Source organism: Chaetodon trifascialis, chromosome 13 (assembly GCF_039877785.1).
Source record: "Chaetodon trifascialis isolate fChaTrf1 chromosome 13, fChaTrf1.hap1, whole genome shotgun sequence".
Taxonomy (NCBI): domain Eukaryota; kingdom Metazoa; phylum Chordata; class Actinopteri; order Chaetodontiformes; family Chaetodontidae; genus Chaetodon; species Chaetodon trifascialis.
In genome coordinates, this window is record NC_092068.1 from 21,041,595 (window position 1) to 21,062,428 (window position 20,834).

A 20,834-nucleotide genomic window follows, 5' to 3' on the forward strand; every position below is an offset into this window, starting at 1 on the left:
TTGGTCACAAGTGAGGCTGCAAGGGGGTTGTTCACAGGTGGAGGCAGATACAGAGGGGCATCCAAACCCCTATAAACCTATAAGTAGCTGCAGTCCTCTGGCTGTGGACGTGGCAGCTTTAATGAGAGGAAAGACTGGAAGCTGCAATGGTAAAAGAGTTTGCTGTGTTTGGAAATTTCTAAAATGTTTGTGACTCCTAAAAGGAAGAAAATAGAAGCCATTATTTTAACCTTATTCTGCCCGAATGTGTTCTGACAACGCAGTGAAACTGCTGCTTCACTCTCTGATAATCAATGGCCTATGTCCAAACTAACAGGGAGCCTGAGGTAGGGCCTTATGAAATCAGGATTCTGTTTTTCGCTTAATCTTTCTGAATTCTGTGTTTTACGACTGAAGCACATCAGAAAGTGTCTAATTATGTGGTGGAGGATTTTTTTAAAAAGTTTTACAGTTGATTCCGTTTTTATTTTCAAATTCTGATTCCAAATTCCGTTCTTTGGCATCATGGAGATCATGGAGCCCTGCTGAGGTTATCTGAAGGCCATGTACTCCTTGAGTGACAGCCTCGATAAGGCTTCTGAGACCTGCCCCATGAACATACTGAACATACTACAGGCAAATAGGCTGAGCTTATAGTCTGTGTTCATGTATGTGTGTGTGTGTGTGTGTGTGTGTGTGTGCGTGTGCGTGCATGCGCGCATGTGTGCGCACATGTGAGTATGTGCCTAGTTAAATACTTGTCGTAAATCACCAGCTGAAAGTGATATGACAGCAAGGAGATGGTTTTATGTTTTTCCAACACCTTTCATGAATGCCTAGTGGCTATTTCTCAACTTCCTGCAAAACACTCACTCACTCACACACGCACACGCACACGCACACGCACACGCACACGCACACACACACACACACACACACACACACACACACACACACACACACACACACACACACACACACACACACACACATTACCTGAGGGACTGCAAAACAGAGCATGAGAAAGTCAAAACAGAATAAGGTTCAAGAAGGGCACAGGAAGTCCAAATGACACACTGGCATGACGAGGATTTTCTACTTAGAATAAAATCAGTTTGGACTATTCGGGCAAAATGCATTAAGAAATATCCCGCTGCACAGAAAAGAGGTTGAGGTAATTTATGTATTTTTGTGGCCCAAAAGGGAAAATTTTCTCAGCAGTATAAGCTCAGATCAGCTGATTTTAGACTATCATTGTAAAGATCCAAAAACACACTTCTACTTCCTTTTCATGGTACATTTGTTTATGATTTGCCCCTCAACCACTGATTTCATTTCCTCCCACATGAAGCACTTAAATGTTTGAGGGTACCTATAAAAATAAAGGTTTACATACTTAAAATCTTTACCACCAAAAAAAACAAAACAAAAACCCATCCTCACTCAATGTCAACTCACTAGAATAAGAAACCTGACATGAGAGCAGCCAGTAAATATCTACTAAATTGTTGAATAAGTCCAGAATTGGCTTGAGTTTAAATCCATTCTACATGCAAGGATACAAGCTTGACTCATCTCCCAACCTTAGTCAACACACACACACACACACACACACACACACACACACACACACACACACACACACACACACACACACACACACTGTGCTGGACCTAAGGGAAATAATTCAAATAGTAGCAGATAATGTTTGGCAGCTTCTGCCACTGATCGAGTTTTTAAGAGCCTGTTTTTTTTTCCCACGCCTCAAAAACGCAGAGACAGAAACTATCAATCACTGTCAACCCTCCATTTCTCGCTCTCCTTCCTTCTCTCGGCTCTGTCTGCTCCTGTCTCCCCTGTAGGCACAACCATTCGAGAGTGAAACATAGCATGCTCAAGCGCACACATACACATTTTCATGGCTGTACACACAGAGCACTATAGGCACAGCGGCTTAGGTGTGACATCATCTGCACTCGCTGTAAGTGAAAAGATCAAATTCAGTCGACTGAATTCTGAACCAAATGCAAACTAGGGCTTGGCGATGAAATAATCTCTGTTGATAAGGATGACAATTTGGACATTTTTACACAATATGGATAGCTCTAACAACCTATTACACAGCAGACATACACATGACAACAGCCAGTCAGGATGCAGTTTGCACATCAAAGTACACGCTTGTTTCCCACCACACACCATGATTTGAGCTATCAGTGAAGAATGTGAATGTGGATGTCCTCTGGAAAAGAGCAAAAATAATGAATGGACCTGAGGGGCCTAAAAGCCAGTTGCCTCTCTGTGGCACTTCCTGTTTGCTCGAGGGCGGGGCTGAGCTCCTCAAACACAGACAGTGGACAGCAGCGTAACTTGGGAGCAGAACCCACAACAGAGGGAATGAAACAGACTTGAGGATATATTTTACTGGAGTCAACGACGGGATGAGTGCAACAGAAGGGAGACAGTTTGATCAGTTTATCAAACACCTGTCGAACAAGCAGAACAAACTTGGCCCACAGTCACCTGCTGCCTCGCTTAATCAACAGCCGGTTTAACAAGGCCAGACTTTATGCTCTTGTCGCATTATCCTCCAAAACTATGGAGGATGTTGAAAAAAGAGGCGAGAAGACATCAGTTATACGGAAATGGTTTGGATATCTCAAAAGCACTAAGACCGTCAACAAAATGTGCTGCCAGTTGGCGCCAACTAAGACAGGAAAGACCACAAATATTTACCATGACCTGAAAGGGTACCATCTCAGAGACCACACTGTTGTTTTATTAAGTTGCAAGGCAAGCTCATTGGGACTGTATATCAAGGCAGATATGCAGCATGTTTGTTGTTCTATATGTTAAGAAAGCTTAACTAATGAACCCTCTGGTTTCCTTAGGCTCCAGTCATTATCAGGATACTCTTCAAATTGGCAGTATGAGCAACTTACTTACTGTATCAAGTTAAATATCAATATTGATCAATATGGAAAATAATTATCATGATTATATTTTTTGCCATATCACCCAGCCTTAATGCAAACAGGCCCCAAGGTGCGCTTCTTCTGCTGATGTGCCTGGTTTAAAAATTAAAAAACTTAAACACCTCATTTGACTTCTTCTACTGACATTAGTGACCCTTGATAAACGGGTCAGAATCAGGTTTAGTGACGTTTTCACATACAAGGATTTTGTCTTGGTAGTTTGGTGCATAACAAATACAGAAGAGAGGAAAAAAAATGAGGCTGTACAAAAGACTAGAATCATATACAGAAAAGAATTACAATGAAGCTGGAAAACTACACTGGCAAGAGAGCCTTATTTTAGAAGCTGATTTATCACAAATATATTGGTACCAGCACGATTGTGGGACACACATGACAAAAATATGGTCTTTTGGCTTGAAACCCTCAGTGTTATCAGCCTCCATCAGCTGATCAATGGCTTATTGGTTGCAACTTGCTTTCCAAACCTCAGACCTATCCAAACTCTTCATTTCCTCACCACATGTGGATTATCTGGCTCAAACAGCTGACGTTGTGACACCGAGCAGCAAATCCAAACTTGTTAAAAATAAAATGTTGCACCACGATTATAAAGAGAGAAAAAATATGGCATGAAAAGAAGGCAGAAGAAGGGGAGTCACTGGAACAAGAGCAGGAAAATTCTGGCAAAACGGTGGAGCCGGAGAAGGAAAGCGGTTGAAAGAGGTGAGGGGAAGAGTGACAGTTTCTTTAATATCCGGCTTGTGGGCAATGTTTTCTTACACAGCAGTGTGTGTCTCTGTGTGTATTTTCCAGTAGCAGTTAGTTTCACCGCCCTGGGAATTATCCAGCTGTCAACAGACCAGAGCAACAGAAAGAGCTGATTGACAGATGAGGAGATGTCGAAGGGCCACACCCACTAAGTGTCTAATTATCAAGGACTCCTGAAAAGTTTGTCCATGCAAGTCTCTCAAATCAATAAGACGATCAGCAGCTTTTTAAATGTATTGCACTGCACTGTCCATTTTTAAAAAATACTAATAACGCTGTCTCCAGTGAAGCAGACGTGTATCTGGCAAACTCAGTATCCAGAAAGTCCTGTCAGCCAGTGGTGCTGCAGTGAAAACAGTGTTCCCACACCAATAGTTACGTCCAATCTGATTTTAATGGGCCTCACTTTCTTAGCCCTCAGCTCATTTCCTCCTTTCTCTCAGAGCTGTCACTCACTGAGTCAGCAGAGGGAGAGAGAAAGGGAGAGCATGCTGTGCCAGCTGTCTAGAGTTACATCTGCCCTTATGCTTTTCGGGTGTAATGGCAATAAACTTTCAGAAAGCTCGAAATGCCATGAATCACACAAAAGAACTTGCTAGAAAACACACGCATGCATGAGCGCCCTTTTCTCACACCCATTCTCCCACATCTACATATGTAATGTATACACACACACACACACACACACACACACACACACAAGCACTGAAACCTCAGACAGAAAAGGATGATGTGTACGTGTGTGTGAGTTTGCCTGAGCCGACACGCAGGTCAACGTGACGTCCCATCTCATATCTGTCAGCACCCAGAGTTTATTTATCCGGTTATATTATCATTTGTTGACCTAGTCACATGATCTGAGAGCGGGAGGCGGAGAACCCCGGGCACCCCAGAGAGCCCAGTCAGGACGTGATGAGAGACACGGGCCTGTGACCTGACACACTCAGCCACACATACATAAGCACCAGCACTTGCACCATGTGACCTTCTCCTTTCTCTTTCAAATCTCCATTTTCCCCCTCACCCATTATTCCTTTTCTTTTGACTTTTGTCACCCTCTACTGTCCTTTTTAACCCCTGTCTCTCTCCTCCTTCTCATTTGTCGCTGCCCTTTACTCGTCCTTAAAATGAAACTTCTATCTTATTGCCCTGAACCATAAAATTACTAAATAAACACTCTCTTCTCCTGAACGTGCCTCTGCCTTTTAAATAAACAATAAATCAAGAAAACCTAAGACACACAAGGCAGACTGCCAATTGGATGACCACGACATTACTCTCTGTACGTTTCCTTCTGTGTCGCTGTCAGTCCGAAAATTTGACCTTATTCTGCCTCTGTCATCCAAAAAACTGCCATATATGGAGAACAATACGGAATTAATAGCTGGTGTAAATAGTAGAGACACTGATCTAATGCTTGTCTTGCCTTTCTCACACAATTACACACACACACAAACGTGCAGTGAGCTAACTGTTGTTTCATCTCCACACACATTCGAACACACATGGACGAGGAGCAGAGAGCACACATGAAAAAACAAACATCCAAACACACGTCATGCCTGATCGCCAAATTGAATTAGCTGTCACTCTTAGCATCATCTGTTGACACAGGCCTCAGCCGAGTTGATCTACTTCCCTGTCTGTCCCTCTTCTCTCGACCTGTTTAAGGTTTTATCATATGTCCGTTCACATCTTCAGTCCATCACTCACACGCCTTTTTTGGCTGAAATGCAAAAGCCACACCTGAACTCTGCATGACGTCTGAGTGAAAACAGTCAAATTAACAGCAGAAATAAGAAAGTGCAGCTGTTTGTTTATTTTCATTTTTTGTTGAGAAATATTGTGGTTAATGATGCATTTAAATGTCCTTCCTCGCTCTTATTCTGTTTGTGGATGGTAGCTGCTGGTTCATGTAACATAATCATGCTGCCATTTTGGTTTAGGACTCTCCTAAAGAGACCATACTGGTTAAATAAATAAGAAAATTAAGAGAAAAATGAAAAATACATGTGCCAAATCTCTGCACATTCGCTTTCATAGCACATAAGCAACTACCACAGACAATATGCATGTGTGTACGATCATGGTTTATTGTTAATATGCTGTTAACATCCTCTCACTCTCACTCACACTCACACTCACACTCACTCACTCACTCACACACAAACACACACACACACACACACACACACACAGTCTAACTCACAACAGATGTTTCCCGGCCCAGGGACAAGAAGCTGTCACACACGAGGAGCATCCCAACAGAAAAACACAAAACACACCTACCTGATATGTTCCGATGCCGATGTGTTTTGGATCAATCTTCACAAGCTCAGCCAGCGGATCCTGGACACGTCTTCCAATGGACACTGTCAACACACACACACACACACACACACACACACACACACACACACACACACACACACACACACACACACACACACACACACACACACACACACACACACACACACACACACACACACACATTAGATTCCATTTCTCATGAGACTCTATGGTTTGTGTTTTTCATGAACCTGCTATCTGTTATTGAATATGCAAATCCATATTATTTATAATTACTGAATATGCAAATTGTCTGCATGTGACAGCGCTGGCCTGAGGGCAGGCCAAACCTAATTGTCATTCCTCCACCCCCAGTAATAATAATTAAAGCTGGCTTTCAAATGGAGTCTTTGCACCTGTCATTTAGCTTCCTGATGGATGCTGGAGACGTGAACCTTTAAAACCACTCATTTAACCACCGGCGCAAACAGCCAAACGTAGCACGCAAACACACACGCACACAGACAGTGTGTATCGAGGAAAGGAGGGCTGCTTTTAACGATGGAGTCTGTAAGGCTTCAGCCTGCTGCACATAAAGCCAAATGTCTTTTCCATGAATACGCTGGCAGGGCGCAGTGACAAGGAGAAAAATTACAAACAACCTTGCTCACATACACACCATAATACATGACATCACCCCCCAACACACACACACACACACACACACACACACACACACACACAGGGAGAAAAACACAACTATATAACTTCACATTCTTGTCCCTGTAAAAGACAAAGGACGTGGCAGCTCCGGGTGTAAATGCTTTGTTTCTTTGTTCAAACCTGAATTTGAGTAAATATCAAACGCACTTCAGCCATTCATACATTGTCTCAAGTTATCTAGTTATTTAAAAATTTTAACTCTGCCAAGGGATGGGCAGCACGGTGACACAGCAGGCAGTGCGCAGCAAGAAGGTCGCCGGTTCGATCCCCGGGTCAGGCAGGGCCTTTCTGTGTGAAGTTTGCATGGTCTTCCCGTGCATGCGTGGGTTCTCTCCGGGCACTCCAGTTTCCTCCCACAGACCACAAACATACTCATTAGGTTAATTGGTGACTCAGGTGTGAGTGTGAGTGTGAGTGTGAGTGTGAGTGTGAGTGTGAGTGTGAATGGTTGTCTGTCTCTATATGTTGCCCTGCAATCGGCTGGCGACTGGTTCAGGGTGTACCCCGCCTCTCGCCCGTTGACAGCTGGGATAGGCTCCAGCCCCCCGGCAAACCCTGAAAAGGGATAGTCGGGTATAGAAAATGGATGGATGGACTCCAAGGGATAGATATTGACCATCAAATTTAAGCTTCTGAAACATGAAATGAATCAAAAACTACATGACACACTCTGCATCCTTCCTGTCTTTCCTGTGTGGGTGCTGACCACTGTCTCTCATGTGTGCATTATGTGTGTGCTTGAATCTCAGAGGTCAGTGATGACGTGTGCTGCATGAGACGCATCAGATCTCTGACACCGAACGGATAGACAAAGAAAGAGAGAGATGGGATGTAGAGGGAGTGCGTCTGGAATCAATGGCTCTCCTCTCCTCTCTCTCCTCTCTCTCCTCTCTCTCCTCTGGCTGCGGTGGGAGGCTGCTGCCTGAGATAATATTTAGACAGGGATGGAGTTTCAACCCTGGCCTTGCTCAGTGCACCACCAAAACTCCCCAGTACTCTTTCAATCTATTCGGTCTCTGACTCTCTCCCCCTCCCTCTCCCTCTCTGAGAGGAGCCGTTTTGTAAAATGAGTCCAGCATAACTCTCCGGCACTTATTGAAAATTTATGAGCAAAAATACAAAAAATGGGAAGCGATGGAGAAACCGACGAGAGAGGAAAAGCCCAGACACATCGCTCAGGAGAGGAGGAAGAACGTGACGTGCAGCATCCTGGTAGGACGGGACGACAGCTGCAATGTGGATGCACTGATTTTGTTGCAGAGGACAAAGAGTAAAGAGAGGAAAAAAAGTTTGATGAAAACTAATTTGAACTTTAGTGGAGATACAGCATGGATTGATTGCCATAGCACAACAGGCAGTCGATCAATGAGTGACCAAACTGAGAGAAGAGGAGCTCAGAATTAAGCTGAGCACAAAAACAGCCCTCCTGGAGAATGGCTGAAGTATTACCTGTCACCACTAGGTGTCCCTAGATCTCCCAACAAAGAGACAGTACAGATGGAAGGTGCCTATAACTCACAATTCCACACGTACTACGTTACATGGGCACTGGGACAGCCAGAGGCGGAAACACACACAGCACCAAAAGGTACAACAGACACAAACACTCTGTCGCCACATCTGACTTTGTGACCATAGTGTCCAGCCTCAGCACCCCCTCTTTTCATGTCCATCCAAAATCAAACGCTGTAGATTTCTCATGGTTTTCATTAGGCGTATAAATATGGCTCTCCGTGGCTCTCAGTGCTGCTGACCACAGGAAACTAGCGAGGAATAATCCAGCCTCGCTTGATTTATGGCTTTTATAGAGGAAGTCTGCTAGAAACATTGGTTCTCCCAAATTCTCTTTTATTCGTTTGCGTTTTCAGTGGTGTAATACGTGGAGGAGAGACATAGGAGAAGCTAATAGCGATGCCAGAAACCCACTGAAAATGTGACAACATTGTATGTTGCTGATAAGAGGGAGGGTCTCTGGGAATATTATCTGACAGAAATTTAAACGACTGCTTACATAAGATACACTAAATTGTGATTTGTTAGTGTGTGAAAGTTAAGTGGTGCTTTTTAACTATTACGAATGGTCCTCACAAGTATTATCATCACAGAGCGTTACTTAGAGCAAACATCCAGTTGTACAATGGTCCATATTATGTGGACTCTTTGAGCTGATTACTTCAGTGTACATGCAAACTAAGAGCCACAATAAACTACTCTAATAAGTTGAAACAACTAGTCAATTAAGAGATCATTATAAATTCTTAATTGCTGGTTGGAGAAAACAATTTTGAACATGTCACCTGAGGCTCTGGGAACCTCAGGTACACAGTGTCTTTCACAACACCAGCAGCTTTGCCATAAATGAGGGCCAATTAAAAGCATGGTCAAAAATGATAATAATAATGGCTAACATACCTGCACTCCTAAGGTTGGGGTCCAAGTCTGGCATCTCTTTGACCGCCTCAGGGCTCACACTGTAGATGGATGCTCCTGCCTCATTGGTTATACTGGGGAAACAAGGGAAGAGGAAAAAAAAGTCAAAGAATGAGAGGAAGAGAAAAAGAGGGAGATGATGTAGGAACAGGGAATAAGGCTGGCCAGAGGAGGAGAAGGAGAAAGAGAGCGGTGCCCTGGGACGGAGGAAAAAACATAGAGGAAACATAGAGTGGTTATCGCTGCTTGAAAGACATAATGGTAAAGCTATTAAGGAAAATCACCATTGCCTTGCACCTTAAACAATGCAACTGACAGCTTCTCAGACTTGTTTCTCATTTGAGTCCGGTTGGCCAGAATAGCTTGTAGCTCTGTCTTAGCATCAACAGCTCAAATACAACCGTTCAGATGCCTTTAGGAAGTCTGATTCAACTGACATCTGGTGAAAAGAACCGCATAAATCCTGATCCTGTCACGTATGAGCCACTGGCTGAATGTGAAACATATTCAAAATAGGTAGTTTAGTGAGTCAGATAACTGAGTGAGATCATTTTTATCTACTTAAAGTATGGCACAGACTTTATTTACACTCATCTGACCACATTTTCACATTTGGACGACTGATGCTTTAATAACAGTCAGTGTGATGTGTCTCTGAGTTCGATAAAGCTCAGGACACTGAGTCAGCAGACCTCTGCCGCGCAACTCCAATTTATGTGACACTACTGCCACCAAGAGGCCATCATGATGTACTGCTATTCGTCAGTATCTTTCCAGTGTTGACCTGAAGACAAAATAGCAGAGTAAGGATATTTACTGAAGTAGTATACTCAAGTACAATTTTGAGGCACTTGTACTTTATTTATTCCCATTTTCGGCTACTTTATGCTTCTACTCGATTACAGTTCCAAGGGAAATAATTGTACTGTTTTCTTTGCAGATTCAGAATAATACAAAACATAATTAAATAATAAACGATGATATTATGGTATTATTAAGTTTTCATCTTGTCCAGTGTTATTAATCATTTATTAATTATTTTTAAATGCTTTATTTATATGGTTTTATTATTTTACTGATTTGGCTTTTTATTATTTTTGTTGTTTGTTTGTTGTACTTTCCAAAAGTACAGGAACGTTGCAGGTGGGACTGTTGTTTGATCACTGTGCTTCAACACATCAACAGCACTTACAGAAGGATGCATAAAATGAATGCATGTTATGGTACAGTATCATGTAAAAACAGCTGTATTTTTTCATACACCAGGGGACTAATTTTCCAAATCTTCACCGGTCTTTAGACTCCAGTGGAAACACAGACATCAACAGGTCGAATTTGGTTCCTTTAAAGGTAGTAACTGGGACCAAATGTTCCAGTCAGTGTGGGTGGAAATACAAAAAACATTTTAATTAAAACTTTGACTGGATACTCTTGTGAAGAAATGACAGGTTGCCAATTACAATCAATAGTGAATGACTTCTTTAAAAAGAGATTGCAAATATTTAAAGGAGTTATTGCACAAGATTTTAAGATGAATAAAAAAAAATCTGATTCATATTTCAAATCACTACCAGATAAATAAACTTGCAAGGAATAATTTAACTGAGCTGAAGTTCAGAAGCCAATTTCTGTATTATTGATGGTCTTGATCTTGAAAATGAACAAACGACACTATTTCCCATGTTAATGCATTCAGTGGAAAGTAGGCCGCTTATCATCCATCACCACACAGACAGGACAGTGGGACAACAAAGCCACTGATACCCGTGTTCATGCTCCTGAAATACAACTGAAGCTGTCATGCTGCTCAGTCTTTCTATTCTCTCGGGTGGATGGAGAGAGAGGGGGAGGGCTGGAGGAAGAATGGGGGGCTTTTTCCTCAGGGCTGACCAATATGACGAGCAGAGGGGGTCAGCACCTCCCCAATGCCCACAACTCAGAATGAGGCCCTCTGTGGTGTGCACGTACACACACACATACACACACACACACACACACACACAGCCCATCCCAGAGGCCTGGACCTTGCCAACCTTGCCAATTACAAGTATCTTGTTAATGAGGAGTGGCAGAGGCCTTCTGATGAGAATCACATTTAAATGAACTTGTCCTCCCTCCCTCTTTCCCATCCTCTCTATTCATTCCTTCCTCCGCCTCACTGTTCTTTTTGTCAGCTCCCTATCCATCGCGCTGACAGCTGACATATCGCCATGGTGACACTACTAACGAGCACTGGCACATGACCTTCAAGGAGGTCAAAGAAGAGCTGGTCGTTAACCCGACACACTCTGTCCCACACGCACAAAGACACACACAATAATTCGTGCTGAGTAAGACGGAGAAGATAATGTGAAAACATCTCGTGCCGCTCTCTCTCATTGGGGTATGAAGATAGACAAGGCCTTCAATTATGCCACGTGGAAAGAAAACACAGAAGGCACACCTCTGACCTCCCTCTGCACTCTCACTCAGAGATAGGGTTAGCGGTCAATGGAGGGCACGCAAAAGCGTGGCAGCGCCTTATGTTGTATTTTGTTTGAGAAAGAGCGACAGAACGGCCAAGAAAAGGGAGAGATGCGGTCGATTAAGGCAAAAAAAGAGGACATGTGAGGGAAAAGAAAGGGGAGGCCACCAGCCCCTATCATGTCTGACTTAATTAAGGGTGTCGCTGGGGCAGCTGGGTAACAGAACTGTCATGGATACAGCTCTGAGCCCTAATCGCCATAGAGTCTGTGGCTGTGGCCATCATGAGGGCATCATCCTGGCAGCCAGCAGAAGGTTGTCTACTCTCTGGCCTAAGAGGGTGGGCGGTCAAAGCGAGGACACACACTCCCACATACTTGGAGACACAAAGTCAATGGTCGCCTCTTGGTGTAAAGCGATGAGTTGGCGGCCCTGTAGGGTTATCGCTTATGCGCGCTCTCAATTGTATACACACACACACAAACACACATAAGTAGAGGCCTGCCTTTAGCCCTGTCCCGTCCTAGGGCAAAGTCACAAACTGGCTCCCCTATCTCTTCCCCTGCTGGTTGTCTTTGAGACACACCCTTGGGCCTGACACATACACACACACACACACACACACACACATTATGACTGGCCGGCTGCGGCCCCTCAAGAAACCCAACACTGGAAGAGATGGATACACACTTTGATACCTCATTGCAGCCTTCTGGCTCACACAGCCTTAATCTAAATTAAAAAGAGCTCATCAGATCAGTCAGAAAAGAAGTGGGGTAATAATATCACCAACTAATCTGATACACAGGACAAAAAGTTGGAGGGGGTGGGGGCGCGGGAGCAGGGATAAATTGAATTTGTTGGAAAAAAGATTTTCTGGCAAAGACATGCAAATTCTTAATTCTTAATACGTCAAGTCCTCCAAAATTTAAAACAAAAATTTCAAAAGTAAAGATTCTTTGATTTTGACTTGGTGGGAAGAACTTCACAGCTCTTGGCTCATGGTCTCACCCTTTGTTAATGATTTCTTGTGATTAGCATTCACTTGCAAATGTTTCACAAGATTAGTCAGATGCTTCAAATGTATCTTTGCATGGTTCAGGTTTGTATTTTCAGACCCGATGAGCCCAGTTTGCGTTAAAATGTACGCAAATATTCACAGACCGGCCAACTTGCACTCTTTGCTGGTTGGGGTGATCATGTTCAGACATTAAGAAATTGATCAAAATAAGATTGTCCATCCATCCATCCATCTATTGTCTATACCCGACCATCCCTTTTGGGGCTGCGGGGGGGCTGGAGCCTATTCCAGCTGTCAACGGGCGAGAGGCGGGGTACACCCTGAACCGGTCGCCAGTCGATTGCAGGGCAACATACAAAGACATACAACCATTCACACTCACACCTAAGGACAATTAAGAGTCACCAAGTAACCTAATGAGCATGTTTTTGGTCTGTGGGAGGAAGCCGGAGTACCCAGAGAGAACCCACGCATGCACGGGAAGAACATGCAAACTTCACACAGAAAGGCCCCCGCCCAACCCGGTCATCGAACCGGCGACCTTCTTGCGGTGAGGCACACGCACTACCTGCTGCACCACCATGCCGCCCAAGTAAGATTATCAGGGTAAATAAATCAGAGGCAGAGTGGGTCATGCCTTCACCATCCGGCACGTCCAGAGCCATATGCTGCAAATGAATACGCTCAGCTCACCAAACACAGCTCCAGGTCATGGTTCAGTATGAAAGTTGCTGATATGCACAAATCAGTTGGAAGTAAAATACTGTATATTTCTGTTTTACAGTCAAAAAGCTATGTATTACTAATATACAGCATATACTGTCACACAATAATGGGTCCATCTGTCACTTTGAACACATCTCAGTTTGTGTTCCTGATATTCAGATTGGCCTCGCTTTACTGCTTAAGAAGGAGCTGTGATATGTCATATGTTAGTAGCCCAAAATATATTCATACAAAACAAACAAACACACACACACGCACACACGCACGTTTCTCTGTCCCGGCTGCTCAAACAGCTTGGGTCCATTGTTCAGTCAGCTGCAAAGCTTGACCTCAGGGAGACAAATTGAGGGACGCACCATCTCCCTGTCTCACACACACAAGCACACAAATACACACATACACACACACGTCGGGTCTGAAGACGATGACATTTTTCACAGAGAAAAGCGTCCAAATGGCAGGTGTCAGGGGCCGTCAGTCTCTAGCGAGGCGCTAGAAGGCAGGCAGGCACACGCACACACACATAAACTCCAACTGCCAGTGTGAGGCACGTCTGAAAAGAGCAAAGCCTCACAGACACTCATGTCAATCTGGTAGCAGCAAAGGACTGCGCTTGTGTCACGCACAAACACATATGCACTGGCATGCACACATACACACCCAAAACACAAATACACACATGGCGTGTCACACAGACTCATCACACATGTTTGCCACACGCAGGACCATCGCAGGGAACGCCGGCACCCTGGGGGAGGATGGCATGGAGGGGGAGCAAGGGGGAGAAGAACGGACAGAGGCTGACCAGCAGTGAGGCATGGTGGGAGGAAAGAGGGCTGTGGGTGATATGGATGAGGCTGGCAGATGTTCACTGTACACCACCTGTGAATGCTGGAGGTCTGTTTCAACTACCAATGACGAGCTACACACACAAGCACAAAGACACTTTTTCCAACACGCTGCTGAGCTGTGGTACCATCCGTCATAATACAAAGCTCTAATACAAAAAGGAGAGTATGTTGTACAGATTGAAAAGCCCCTTCAGGCAAATTTATGATTTGTGATGATTCATTTCAATTTTAATTACCTGTCCAAAAGCTGGCTGTGCTCATAATAAACAAAAATATACATCTCCTATAACTCCAGGAGGGATGGAAGGAATGAAGAATCGAAAGCGGGAAAGATCAAGAAGGAAGAAAGAGCGATTAAGGTAAATGTAATGAAGGAAAGTAGAGAACGAGGACACAGATGTCATGGCCATTTCAGGCCCTTTGGAGTTAACATTGCGACTCATGGGTAGGTGAAAGTAAGAAGGAGAAGCGCATACTAGAGATTTCACAGCTTCCTGGGCTCAACAATTCGAAGCAGAAGTGCACTACACTGCTTTCTACGTCCCTCACCCACCATCAGTTAATCAGTCATCCTGTGTAACGTTCAGTCTATGATCTAAATCAAATTCTATCACATTACACTCATCTTGAGGGATGTCCAAACCATCCTCCGTTGCTCGTTACTCTCCAAAGTAATGTGGCTCCTCTGTGGTAGAGAGAGTAATGATTTGACTAGAGGACAGCTATGTTCCCATTCTTCCCTCTTCCATTATAACCTTCCATCCATATATATGCAACATAGATGTCTCGCTCAAACAAGATTAAGAAAATCATATTTTTAAGAGGAGCTTTATTTTTAGCATTATTTGCAATGTTAAACATTGCCAAAGCTTTCCTGTTATAAGTCTAAGTCATCACTTTCCTCCTCTGAAATGATGATACAGCCCACAGCCAGGCTGGGGCCATTCCATGCCTCTAAATCCATCTGTCCCCCTGCTCCTCCTTCTGTCCAACCTTCAAACCTTCGGTGAGGCCTGAGTGCCTGGATCTCACTCAGTCATCGCTGGTCCTGCCACTGTATGTTCATCACTCACTCAGCCTGGCCCTGGGAGCATGCCTGGACACAGGACATGACAGGGGATACACACACCCGCACCCACACGCAGTCATAAATACAGTCTACACCACTGTCCTCCAGGTCCATCAGCTAGCCAGTAATAATGATCTCATCCCACCAGGAGTGAGCTGGAGGGCAAGACGGTCAAGGACTTATTGCAAGAGTGGCTGTGTGTCAATGCAGGCATATACTGTTGGCTATGTGAGTGTTTCCTGCTGTTGCTGCTTATACTGCTCTCGGACAACTCCAAGTATGAACCAGTCAAGGAGAGAACGATGACACTACTACTAGAGAGAGACATGGCCTGCTACAGGACACCAGGAAAACTCATAGCCACATGGAGAAAACAAGGCTAAAGACGCTGTCAGATTGAACTGTAGCGAGAATCATTATGTGGACAAAGCAGTTCCTTTCAGACACTGAAAATTAAAGCAGATTCATCTCATATCAATATATTGTAATTCATCAAGTACTTCATTTAAGGCAAACTGGAATCTAGACTTGGAGAGCCTCAAGGATGTGTTTGTGTGATTATGAAAAAGTAACAGGGTCGGTCATCACATCGCCTTCAGGAACGGCAGAGCAAGTGGTCAAGAAACTGGATGTCATTTCTCTTTGCCTGTAGCTGTGGTTCCGTGTGTGTGTGTGTGTGTGTGTGTGTGTGTGTGTGTGTGTGTGTGTGTGTGTGTGTGTGTGTGTGTATGTGTGTGTATGTGTGTGTGTGTGTGTGTGTGTGTGTGTGTGTGTGTGTGTGTGTGTGTGTGTGTGTGTGTATCATCACCGCTGCCCAAAGTTCTCCCTAACCTTACCCCACATATTCTTGCCCTCTGATATCATTAACATCAGCTTGCTGCAGCCAAGCGCTGTCAACTTGTCATTCTTCGTGCACACAGCCCCAAGCACACATATTAAAATATTCAAATGTATGATAGTTCAGCCACATCACTGTGAAAGCAAACAGAGTTTAAGTTCAGTTGAACAATCAACAGCAGCCGTCACTTGCCTCAGACAAAGAGCATTCAAGTCAAAAATAGTAAAACACTCTCTGGTCTCATTTGTACAACCCAGTCCAATTCGGTATCGTAAGCAGCTGCAACCATAAACCCACAAATATCATCATCTTATGTTGCTCAGTCGGTAAGATGCGTGTTTTAAAACCTCTTCATTGCTCATTCAGCAACTGGAAAAAAAACAACTGTTTTCTCCTTCACTCTAACAGATGGATATGCAAACACTTAACAAAAGCAGGTTTAAGTACAGCAGTTGGCAGAGGTTGTCAACAGCATGTAAAACATGGGAAAGATTCAAGATTAATGTTATCTGTAGAGCCATTCATGGAGCTGGCAGTAAAGCACAAGGAGCCAATGACAGTTTGATCTCAGAGTGCTGTAAGATCTTCTCAAAAGTACAGGAGTTACGTCTTGAGTGTCAATATATGTCACAACTCACAGTGGTAGGTGTGTGTGTGTGTGTGTGTGTGTGTGTGTGTGTGTGTGTGTGTGTGTGTGTGTGTGTGTGTGTGTGTGTGGTTCGTGCCATCCCTACCAATCAGCTCCTCTCACAAAAATCCAGAAACACCAGCTGACGAGAGTGACACGGACCACTGCGCGTCACACTACAAACCCCCACCCCCCACCCCCCCACCCCACACACACACACACACACACACACACACACACACACACACACACACACACACACACACACACACACACACACACACACACACACACACACACACACACACACACACACACACACACACACACACACACACACACACACACCTGTCTGGTTGGTGCTGAGTACTCTTATGAGTTTTGACAAAGCCTGCATGCTCTACCAGTCAGTGCTAAAGCACAATGACAGACAAGGTCATGCTGCACCAGCCTGTCAGGGAACCAGAAAGAAACACAGACACACCATGCACACACGCACACATGCATGCACGCACACACACAACAGTGGGCAGTGTGCTAGCCATGAGCAGGTGCTAATGACAATAACCAGTAAGCAAATAATCACACCACATACATGCAAAAAAACACAAGCTCACATCAATGCATTCATGTTTGAGCCACATACAACCTAGAAAATAGTTTAGCTAAGTCAGAAATGAGGAGTTTAAACTAACGTGTCACAAACTGACATCCAGCAGGAGGTCTTTAAATGATTGGAACACAGCTGTATGACAAACAACCTCATGTGCGTTCAGCAGGGGCCATCACAGGCACAGACAAACCCTGTCAGCTAAATAATACCTCATGCTGTATAATGTCCTGCAAGATGCTGGTCATTCATAGAGGCATTGTTCAAGCTTAATCATGTACGCTTACTTTGTTGTAAATCTAATGGGGGATGAAGAGTCAAACCTGGTGATTTAAAATTTAATCCTCACTTAGCAAAGACAACAGCGAAGGGAGATAAAGGACTCTTCGATCTGATCCATTTGAAGAGCTATCACACTTTACGCTGTGGTTACACTGACGTTTCTGCATGGAAAAAATAAACATGTTCGACATCTTTATGTTCCATTGTACATGAAGCAAACAACTATTTTCCACTGGAGAAGGTCATGTAAAATGTTTATTACTTTCTATTATGGTAGTTTTGTTTGACTGACCTTCAGATTCCACGCTAGGTGTGCGCTGTACTTTTCAACAGTTTTTCTGTGATAGTAAAAATGTAATGAAATTCGAGAATAATATTTATTTACGAAACCGAGCTGATTCAATTAAGCGGTCAGGACAGCCAAGTTCACTGAATATCTTCATCATTATACAAAACCAACAAAATAAAACTTGAGGGAAAACAACGAACCTGAGCTTGTGACATAATGATCAATACATTAAAATCCAAGACAAGCACACACATCCGAGGCAATTTCCACAGCAGATCGTTTAACCCGCTTAATTAAAAAAGCCTTCATGATGATAGTGGTAACCTGCCAAAATATTAATGAGGTCATGTGCTTGTTATTAAAGATAAACAGTGAACTATCGTTTCAGTGTGATAACAATTAGAGTGAACTGATAAGCACGCTGACCCCTAAGGCAGCTTACTGCCAACAGAATGTGATTAAATCAAGCTGAAATTTTAACTCTACCGTTATTCCAACCATGTTAATGTCTTCTATACTCTAACCTAAACTCTGGGTTTTCAAGATAAATATTTTCTGATGGATCAGTTTAAGTCAAAGTGCAGCATGTCAGATCCTCGCTTGTGAACGACTGAGCATTTCCAGGACGCCCCTTTCATACCGAATCATGATACTATCACCTGTTACCAATGAACCTGTTTACCTGTGGAATGATCCACGTGGAACTGATCACAGCCGTGAGATGAAAGCTGTGGAAAAAGCTTGTAAGCAGACCTTGGTTTAGAATTATTTTGCCCAAGAAATGTTTATAAAATGTATTTGACATCAGTTGTAAATTAGCGCTCAGGCAATTAACCAGTTAATCAATGGACAGAAAAATAATGGTCAAATATTTTTGTTAAAGATGTGGTGGGAAGTTTATTTCCGCCATCATTCAGCTCTGTTATGTGCCCATAACAGGAGACTTTGACATTTCAGAGGGAGGGTGTTCCTATTGGCTGTTCTACGCATGCAGATGAGCATGCACATCTCTTCAGATGGTGAAAGCCTAGTCCCACTCAGCCAGACCGATCTCCACACTTTGTTTTAGCGCTGTGCCAGCTCTCGAGTAAGTGAAACTCTGATTCAATCCTGAAAAAACACTGTGCTACTTGTGTTAATTTCCAACATCCCCCTTTGCCCGCTACAAAACGCAGATGTGAACACATCGCAGCTCTACACAGAGCTTTGGGCTCATTATGCTGGATGCAATAGTGCTCGTATATGTTTTGTATTGGACACACACTGACAGGCCCTTTATACACAGTCACACCCATTCCTCCACCTAAATGACACTACTCCATCATACACACAAAGATACACACATGTGTGCCCTTGTTTTGGCTGTCTTTAGGAAAGGCCACAGTACAAATTATGGAAGAGGTGACTCAGTGAGTGCAATGAGTCTACTCAAACGGGACTGAGGCACTGAAAACCACACACACACACACACACACACACACACACACACACACACACACACACACACACACACACACACACACACACACACACACACACACACACACACACACACACACACACACACACACACACACACACACACACACACACACACACACACACAAATACAAGTAAGGATGTCCCGCAGGCTGCCATTTCTGGCTGTCATTCCAGCTGAGCACTGAGGCAGAAGGAGGGAGAGAGGGAGGGAGAAAGAGAGAGAGAGAGAGAGAGAGAGAGAGAGAGAGAGAGAGAGAGAGAGAGAGAGAGAGAGAGAGAGAGAGAGAGAGAGAGAGGTGGGTGGAGAAGAGAGGGTGGAGGCACAATGAAGGCTCACAGGGAGACAGGAAGCAGATGGTGCAAATGAGGCTGAGGTCTTTAATGAACTACTGCACTGTCAAGGCGGAGAGGAGAGAACAGCAGAGGAGAGCAGAGGAGCAGCCATATAAAACATCTAACAGCATTTCTGCCAACAAAATAAAAAAAAAAAAAAACTGGCAATGTCACTTTTTAATGGCCGATTCCAACTAATGAGGTAATGATGTTAAAAAGTCTGGTTAAATGAAATTAAACAATGAAGACAAAATACAATCTCTCTTGCTCTCACTCCATTTTTGTGGATATTTGCTTTTGAGCCAAAATACAACTTTCCAAATGCACAGCTGCTTTCAGCAGCTAAGGATGACAGAAAAGAGCAGAAAAACAAGGGAAGCCAAGAAACACGGATGGTAATGGAGCAATGGAAAGAGTCGGAGGCTCTGCAAACACACTGAAACAGACAGGACAGTATTCAACTCCGGAACAGTTCGTCTGTGCAGCGCAAGGTCCCTGTGTGTGCCGGTGGTTTTCCACCGCCGCGGCAGAGCCAGCTTCTTACACAAGGACCGCCTGAAAGACTTTCCACACCTGTCGATCAAAAACTGTCTGAACCTGCTTCAGCCGACAACAATGCTCACACATATAGGAACACACACAAAATATACCAGAAACTGGGTCAATTAATTATACTGGGGACATTCACAGCAAGCACTCAGACCCCTCGCTGTTCCCGATGCTACATAACGATTCTCCGTCATCGCCATCATCCTTGTTGCCGTGGTAATGAGTTTCCCCTCATGGCAGGTCAGGGTCAGCTGTGGGTCAGTCAGCAGGGGAGTAAGACCCTCATAGTCCGCTACAACCGTCGCTCCTTGAAGCCAGCTATCTTTCACTGCCCTCCCATCATCACGTATCAGGAGATACGTTGGTCAGAATTAGCACATTAGAAAGCAGCGTTCACACGGATATCTTGACGGAGTCTTAAATTAAGAAAATAAACGTTATACGTTGTGAATGCAGCAGCAGAGCACGCATCTGCACTCCACCTACAAAGCTGGTGTTGTGTATTTGACACAATGTCTGACAG

General features: G+C 44.0%; 1 protein-coding gene across 1 annotated transcript in view; it reads right to left on the reverse strand.

The window, feature by feature from the left end:
• srbd1 (S1 RNA binding domain 1) overlaps positions 1–20,834 on the reverse strand; it is a 53,374-nt gene that overhangs the window by 17,559 nt on the left and 14,981 nt on the right. Inside the window, exons 15-16 of the mRNA XM_070977580.1 lie at positions 9,153–9,244; positions 6,015–6,097 (exon numbers count right to left, since the gene is read on the reverse strand). Coding sequence (XP_070833681.1) covers positions 6,015–6,097; positions 9,153–9,244 — 175 coding nt within the window. The remainder of the gene's footprint in view (positions 1–6,014; positions 6,098–9,152; positions 9,245–20,834) is intronic.